Source organism: Stegastes partitus, unplaced genomic scaffold (genome assembly GCF_000690725.1).
Source record: "Stegastes partitus isolate 25-593 unplaced genomic scaffold, Stegastes_partitus-1.0.2 Scaffold524, whole genome shotgun sequence".
Taxonomy (NCBI): Eukaryota; Metazoa; Chordata; class Actinopteri; family Pomacentridae; genus Stegastes; species Stegastes partitus.
This window is the reverse complement of record NW_007578255.1, coordinates 275,729-284,443: the sequence shown is the minus strand read 5'-3', so window position 1 is coordinate 284,443 and position 8,715 is coordinate 275,729. Positions and strand designations below refer to the sequence as shown.

The 8,715-nt window shown below is 40.0% G+C and overlaps 2 protein-coding genes across 2 annotated transcripts in view; both read right to left on the bottom strand.

Annotated features, from left to right (window-relative positions):
• The window catches only part of cunh4orf54 (chromosome unknown C4orf54 homolog), a 23,471-nt gene that overhangs the window by 5,689 nt on the left and 9,067 nt on the right, over positions 1 to 8,715 (bottom strand). The gene's annotated exons all lie outside the window — the stretch shown is intronic.
• On the bottom strand, positions 77 to 2,653 carry LOC103361686 (zinc-binding protein A33-like). The gene has a single exon (XM_008287833.1). It carries the CDS (start codon positions 1,855 to 1,857, stop codon positions 367 to 369), a length of 1,491 nt encoding a protein of 496 aa, XP_008286055.1. The 5' UTR covers positions 1,858 to 2,653; the 3' UTR covers positions 77 to 366.

Here is an 8,715-nt window from a genome sequence, read left to right as displayed (position 1 = left end):
CCATCACCACCACCATCATCATCATCATCATCATCACTATCACTATCACCATCACCATCACCAGTATTGCCATCACCATCAACAGTATCACCATCATCACCATCACCATCACCATCATCATCATCATCATCATCATCATCAAAGGTGGCAAATTCAAAACAGTGAGAAATGGGTGCATTAGGGTTAAACGTGCAAACTCAAATTAAACAAATCAAACCTTGACTTTCATTAAAATGCTCTAAACTTACATCTTTTACACAAAATTTTACACAAGTGTGTATTTTTGAAACAGCTGGTAGAGGGTGTCTACCAGCGAGATCACATATAGACACTCATGATTAAAACAGAACAGTGGATGTTCTCTTACTATATTTCTCCAAAAACAAATGACACAATAGCAGAGGTTAGACCTTCTAATCCATCTAATAACCGTCTTCTGGTAACAAAATCACCTTCGTCTAACTTCACAGACACTCTGACTGGGCATATCTCCAGTGGAACAGCATTTTGTGTGTTGATGAAGGGAAAAAGCTTCTCAGTAAGTGTCACTGGGAATGTGTGCATTGTTGTGTTTGTATCTGGATCAGAAAATGTCACTTTCTTCGTTTTGCAGTCCAGATGCACTCTGATCCTCTGCAGCGGCTTTTTCACTGAGAGAGCTTTGTCTTTCACTGTTGGTGAGAACGCTCTGTATTTACCACCATGGAACCAAACACTCCAGCATCCAGTCGGCATTTCTGCCTTCCTCTGGACAGACTCTCCTATCACACCCACTGCCCAGTCTGCATTATTTCCAACGTCAACCACCCAACTGTGAGTCCCTGAGTCAAAGCCCTCCGAGCCCAGAACTGTGAGATAGCCCTCAAACCTCTCTGGATTTCTTGGAGCCCAACCCTTTGTGTATTGACGTATCACAACTGTCAGATCCTGAGACATTCTAAGGTTTGGTTCTGCAGTGTTGGGGTCCAGGATCACAGGACAATAGGAGACCTTATGCTTCATCTTGTTCCAGACATCATAGGTCAGGTTGCCCAGGTGTTTGGCCACGTCAACCAGAGCTCCAGAGACCAGCTGTGGATTATTCATTCGGGAGCGCTGCTCGATCCTTTCCACTGCGGTTGTGTAGTTCTGCAGGAAAAAGACGTCTGTAGCTCTCAGATCCTCCTTTGTGGCTCTGACTGTTTCTGACAGAACTGATATTTCTCTGCTGAGCTCCTCAATCTTCTGCTTCATCATCTGACTCTTCTGCTCCTCTTCCTTCCTCAGTGCAGTGATCCTGGCAGCCTCTTCCTTTTGGAGGAACTGGTGAAGCTTTTCAAACTCTTCCCGTATTAGTTTCTCTGTGAGGTGTGCTTGTTCTTTAATTCGTCTCGCTGAATCATCGCAGATGAGTTTTACCTCATGAAAACGCTCCAGTTTGTCCTGTAAAGGTTTTAGACGACTGCTGAGTCCTCTCTTGTAGTCCTTCGCAGCCTCATCGATGGGTTTGAATCTGTGGTTCTTGTGTGTTTTTGCGTCTCGACAGACGACACACACCGGCTGCTGATGATCCAGACAGAAGAGTTTCAGAGTCTCTGAGTGCAAACTGCAGAGAGCCTCAGGCTTTGAAGAAGCTTTCTGTTGTTCCTGTAAGAAAGCTTCACACACGTTCCTCAGTGATAAATTGGACGGTGGGTCACTCCTTGAAGATCTTCTTTTACAAACTGGACATTCATGAATCGTCTTCTCTGACCACCAGCGCTGCAGACAGTCTTTACAGAAGCTGTGGCTACATGACAGCACGACAGGATCGTTGAAGATGTCTTGACAGATTGGACAAGAAAAGTCAATTTCTGCTTTTAAAATTCCAGAAGCCATTTCTAGAGGACGCTTAGAAGACTCTTCACCGGAAGCCAGTGGGTAATCCCAGTCTCTCCTTCTTTGTCGCCTCGGTGGAACTCGTTGCGTGTTCCGTTGTTTGTCTTTCACTGGGTGTCTTCGCTCTCAACAAATAAACTGTGTTTCCTGGCCAATGTCTGATAGTCAGCAAATGGGTGGAGGCTGTCAGTTCCTCTTATTCCTGAAATAACACTGTATAAGTCAGGGAATTTTTTTATTACATTTTTTTCACATTATGCTTCCCTTTTGGTGACACGAACAGAGAATTCAGTGAGTTGTTTGCTGTTTTAGTCTTAATGGATAAAAACTGTATGAAGCTGGCACCTCCTCCACCTTATAGTAGGCACATTATCGACCATTCAGATGGATGGTAAGCAGAAGGTAGTCCTGATGAAGTCGCTGTGGTCATGTGAATAAGCATATGTAAAACATCTGGTGGAGTCATCGCCAAGAAATTCAAGAAAACAGAGTTTTGTAAAGGCCAATTCATGCTTTCCCTCTCTGCAAGACTACAAGGGCGCACAAGGGTGTCTGTTATGTAGACGTCGTCATCCACCCAGGGGTTCATGGACATCCATGAACATAAATGCTTGACTTGTTTCTTTGTCATCCATCTCTTTATAATTCATCATTGGAAGAGTTGTCATTGAAGCAGTCCTTGCTGGATTTTGGAGGTGCTTTGATTTGATTAACTATTCTCACCCCCCATTCCCCACTGTCACCCCAACTGGTCGTGGCAGATGGCCGCCTTTCCAGAGCCTCCCATTGGGTTTTTTATTTGGTTCCTTCCCATCGTTGCTGACTGCTTGCTCAGAGGGAATCCAAAGGCAACTTTGGATTGTTGGGTTCTTTGTTTAAAATTGTAAGGTCTTCACCTTACGATGCTAAGCGCGGTGAGATGACATCTGTTGTGAGCTATGCTATATAAACAGAACTGAATTGAACTGAATTTGTACATACTTTCCATCAACATTGCCCAAACACAGTTTTCTGGTTTTCTATGATCCATGATCCTTTTCTAGACCTAACCCAAGTAGTTTTGCTGCATAAACTCAACCAACTGAAAACACAACTGAAATCGAAACTCAAAACAGGATTAAAGCCAAAAAATATACTCAGAGAACGACCAGAAACGGCACTCAAGCCTTCACGGTAAAAGTTTGCTGAATTAGTGCAAGGCTGCACCACTATTAAATGGACCCTACTAGAAGGTGGAGAAGGTCCCTGCTGGTTCATACGTATGAAACGATACCGCAGTCAGTGGGCCGACAACACTGGAAACGTGTGCAGGGTTTTAACACTGTGTACGCAGGAAAGTTTGCTCTCTGGAAGTTTGCTGTTCTTCAGCTGAGAAGCAGTAATAAGAAAGAAGAAAGCAAGAAGATCTGCAGACAACCCGGTTTTTATTGTTTGGCTTCATCAGCCAGGTTCTATGGTTCAGACTGAGAAATGTTGTTTCCTGCTGCATTTACTGTTACTGATCCTGCAGTAAGTAACCCTACATACTACAACCCGCATTTTATTTAATTAATTTAATTTAAAAATAAAGAGGAGATGGCCTTATTTTGAAACCCATACACACTAACTACTCTGTACTTACATTGAACAGAGGTAAATAAGGGACAAAGCCTGCATATTCAGGACTTACGCTGCAGTTCACATACATTTATACTGTCTCTATGATATTATGCAATCTCTAAAAAGTAATGCTCAAAACATTGCTTAGGTTGAATAAAAACGTCCTGGAATGAACTTTGCCGTTGCAGGATGAAGTAACACTGAGCTGACCTTCAACAGTTCATTGGATTATATAATTACATTATGTTATAATTAAGTTTGGTTTGTTTTCGTCTTCAATTTTGACCAATTGATGTTTTCACAATGCTGCCTTTTAGTGTGTTTGTGTCAAACTCAGTGACCTTGATTCCAAACTCCACACTATTCAGTTTTAACCCTTCAGACTGATGAAATCAATAAATTTCTGCAAACCAGATAGAAACACATTCTCTTAATCTGTTAAACATTCTCTGCTTTCTCACAAAAAGAGTTGGACCAATGTCATTTTTAAAATAAAATGGTCTGGTAAATGGTCTGCACTTATATAACGCTTTTATCCAATCAGCTTTTACAATGTGTTTCTCATTCACCCATTATGAGATGGGAAGCTAGGGGGATAGCAAAGTCATTAGGCTTCATCCTTTGGAAGGCTGTACCAAGTTTTCATGTTTAAGTCATCTAATTGTTGACATATTTAGTCTGGATCAATGTAATGGACAGATAAACACACCTTTTACACCACTAACATGGTTATAAACACATTATTATATGTAATTATGTGTTATTATTATTGAGTTTGGGCATCCGGACAACTTTGATTTGATGGAACATTGTTTCGTATGTAGGCTGTAAAGTGGCTCGGTGGTTAGCACTGTTGCCTCGCAGCAAGAGGGTTGCCGGTTCGCATCCCCATGAGGACACCCGGGATCTTTCTGCGTGGAGTTTGCATGTTCTCCCCGTGCAGCGTGGGTTCTCTCCGGGTTCTCCGGCTTTATCCCACACAGTCCAAAAACATGCACAGGTTAATTGGTGATTTTAAATTGTCCGTAGGTGTGAATGTGAGTGTGCTTGATTGTCTGTCCTGTGTGGCCCTGTGATAGACTGGTGACCTGTCCAGGGTGTCCCCTGCCTTGACCCTAAGTCAGCTGGGATAGACTCCAGCCCCCCACGACCGTAGTGAGGATTAAGCGGTGTATAGATGATGGATGGATGGATGGATGGAGGTTTCATATGTAGGGTCATAACATCTGTTATATTCATAATTGTATGTTTGTTTTTGCTGTCCACTTTATTGTGACATTAATATTCCATACATCTCAAGTCTGCCACTGAAGGTATTACTAAGTCAGCTATATTACATCTAACTTTAGTTTCAACATTTTGTGAAAATTGAAGTTTTCTCCAGAGAGAAGCAAGATCTCTTCTGGCATGTTGTTCTGGCACATTTTTGTAACTTCTACAGCTTTCACTTCAACAAAACTTTGATTAGATTCCATCAAATTAAGTGACATTGTTTACTTTTAAAGGTCAAAAACATTGCTTACATTTATTTTCTGCTAGTTTAATCCTGGCTCAGACAAACCTGTGCACTAGATTTTTCCCGGGCAGATTAGCCACTTTATTTCGACATTAATAGGCTTCCATACATTTGGGGTATTCAACAGAAAGACCCACATAGCAATTCAACTCTGGCATTTCACCAATCCAGCCACATGTTCTCTCGCACTAAAATTTAAACATTTGTATTCTTGCTAATAAACGTTCTTTCTACACAGAAGTAATATCTGTTAAATGACAGAATTTCCCACTTTTTTTCTGACATGAATAGGCTTCCATACTTTGGGGGTACTGAACAGAAAGACTTGTACAACAATTCAAGTTGGCTATTTAAGGTATCCCATGTCCTCTCACACCAAACTTACATCATGACACAGTCCTAAAAATGTATTATTAATTTTGTAAATAATGTATTTTTGCACACTTTTGGTCTCCATACATTTTCTGTTTCATTTGATTCTGTCAAATGTAGTGACAGTTTCTATTGTAGGTTCAAAACGTTGGCTGCATTTAGAATTTCTTTCACAACTCTGTCATTGTGCTCTCTTACATTTTGCTCTTGCAAACGAACCACTGCCCAATTTGTTTTGACGTGATTAGACTTCCATACCATTGGGGTATTTAGTAAATGGACTTGTACAGCAATTAATCTTTAAGGTATCACCAAGCCAACCATGTGTTCTCTCACACTAAAATTTAGTTTCAACCTTTTGTATTCTTGCAAACAGTGAATGTTCTCTCTACACAGAAGTAATATCTGCTCTAAGGAGGGAAAATGACTCAAATATAAACTAACTGTGTTTTGGAATTTCTGTAATTCCTTGAAAGACACCTTTTGGTTTCCCAACTGACTCCATCAAGTTGCTTTTTACTGACGCATGTAGGGCTCATTGTCTCGCTCAAAGGCACTATGACAATATAGTTTTTAAGGCAGGCTACTAAACTATTTTAAACTGACTCACTCCAGATTCCATTTTTGTCATTTAAACTACTCACAATCCCGTTTCTCCAGCCTCCAGACTATCTGACGGCCGACTATCTGTTTACTTTCTGAACACTACTGAGCCCTTCAGTATGCGGCTCTCAGATGAGAAGGGGGAACTCCGAATGTTCACTCTGAGGCTATCTGCTGCTATGTTGCATGCTGTGTTTATGTAATTGCTGATCGGAGGCCATGTGAAGCTGGCTTCTCACCCTCTCCGTCTTCAAATGACTGCTCCTATAAAAAGCCGGCTGACCCTGCTGCGACTCGGACCTGCCAGCCAGCCTCTTGATGTCCGGCAGCAGCTGAAGCTCTTCCGCGTACACACATAACAAACGGCCGACCTTTCACGACTGCTTCGACACACACTCACACACTTTGCGCTCACATCGGTATAATCCTATCTAGCTCTGCTGTGAAATCAGAATTTACAAGCGAGCTCGTGGGTGAGGACGCCTGCTGAGGTGTTCAGTTGCAAACTTTACAATCGTGTGGTGATAGAAGCCAATTTAATTAGGATTTTAATTTTCAGCAATTTATCTTTTAAAAGCTTAAAAGTCAATTCTTGTCTCACTGCTGACAATTAAATAAAGACAGATTTTTTTTGATTGTTATTTTCCAGAATGGCCTTTTTTTATGTGTGTGTTTCAAAATTTCAGCTTTCAGCTCAGTCTTCAGTCACTGCAATGTGATTGGCCGGAGCTTCGACCTAAATGAGTTGATGGCCAATCACAGTCGGAGTTTTAAAAATGTACTGACTTTATCATAATATATGATGGTGGCCACATTAATTTAATTCAACGTATCATTTGCTGATTTTTTATTTATTTATTTTTTAAACAACTTTAGGTCTCTTTTATTTATTTGTTTTTGTTTGTTTGTTTTTTTCTTTAGGTTTCTTTATTTTTTTGTTGTTTTGTTGTTGTTGTTATTTTCTTTAGGTCTGTTTAGTTTTAGTAGTTTTTTTTTTGTTGTTGTTTTTTTCTTTAGGTCTCTTTAGTTGAAGTTGAACTGAATTTTCTCATGACTCTAAAAGTTTTTCCATAAACTGACATTTTAAAATAACAACAGCTAGCATTTTTCAAGATAAACAAATATTTCATAGAAATGAGTTTCAATAATTTTAAACAATGTACTTGAATATTTCAAACTTTATACATATTGTCCATATTTATTCCCATTGATATTTATTACACAATGCCTCACTAACGGATTCAATCTTCTTTACTGCTTTATTTGCATTACAAAGTGTCAGTAAGCATAAACAAATGTGGACCCACGAAGAGAGTAGATCTGGGGTGTCGAATCCTGGTCCTCGAGGGCCACAATCCTGCAAGTTTTGGATGTTTCCCTCTTCCAACACACCTGATTCAAATAATCAGGATCGTTATCAGGCTTCTGCAGAGCTTGATGATAAAACTTGCAGGATTGCAGCCTTCGAGGACCAGAGTTCGACACCCCTGGTGTAGATGAACGCTGTTCATTCTAGATGTCATGTGATTTCTTCTTAATGTCGCTGTGAGTCTGATGGTGTCCATTTATTTTGAATTAAGGGAGTAAAAGAGTCCTTGCATTTCAATAAATATACGATCATACTGATGACAAATAACACAGGCTTTAGAAAGAAGGGAGCAGAGAAGGAAACCAGGTCATTATTCTCCATCTTTATCCACTTCGTCTCCTTTGTGTCTCTTATTCATGTTGTGAAGATAAGTTTAAATTTCTGCTTCCAGCAATCAGCTTGACAAGGTTATTAAATCCTCTCTCCTGGCATTGATTTCATCCCTAAAACTCATCTCTGTTCATCAAACTTCTATCTTTATTTCTCTCCATAAAAATAATCCCTCATAATCCAGCGCCTTAACATGACTTCGATGTAACATGACACTGTCGCATCCTTTAGTATGTGTGAATATGAATATGCTGATTGCTGCCCACCTCTGCGTCCACCAACAAGTCAGCTGCTCAAATGCAACTTAAGCTGCCTGCTCGGCTTCAACTCCGTTGGGTTGTCCAGTGAAACTCTGGCTGTTTGAATCCGTGTTATAGACACAATCATCGGTACGCTGCAGTTTCAAGGTAGAAAGGTGAAGACTTTTTTTATTTCACTCGGAATTTGTCTTGAAGTGTATAAAAATATCATATCTACATGTTAACAAGAAAAACTTCATTTTCACCAGAGGGGGTCTTTAAGGACACAAGTGACACGACTTTACAAGTTTTTGCAGTTATGACAAGCATAACGTCAGCTGTGACACACAAAAAGTTGTCTAGAGACTGATATTTTTAGAAAAAAATCTTCTTAGAAGCATCAAATCTGCTAATCCAGAATGTAAAAAGTTAGCAGCAAGACCAAAACATTCACTGTAAAAATAAACAAATGTAAAAAAAACATTTAAAAAACCTGTAAAAATGTTGAATATGTGCAAAAATATCTATATTTTTATATATGTTTTGCAGAAAGTGGTGCTATTTCATGTTTCAAATAGATTTTAAAGTCTCCCTGCATGTATTCCAATAATATCATATCAAACTACATCAAATCTAAGCTCGATTGGGGTCAAACCCTCCAGCAGACGTCCTGGTTTTAATAGTTTATGTCGTCTGAACAGTGAAGGCTGAAGAATGTCACTTTCTGGTTTCAGTGGTCACCTGATTTGTTGGCTGCATCAGTCTGATGACCCAGACATCACTGAGTCATCACTTTCACTTCTGTTTTAAAGGCCAAGTCTTGTGATGTT

Bases quoted from the DNA above. Each gene is read 5' to 3' on its own strand.
- LOC103361686 (XM_008287833.1), bottom strand. From the start codon at position 1,857: ATGGCTTCTGGAATTTTAAAAGCAGAAATTGACTTTTCTTGTCCAATC.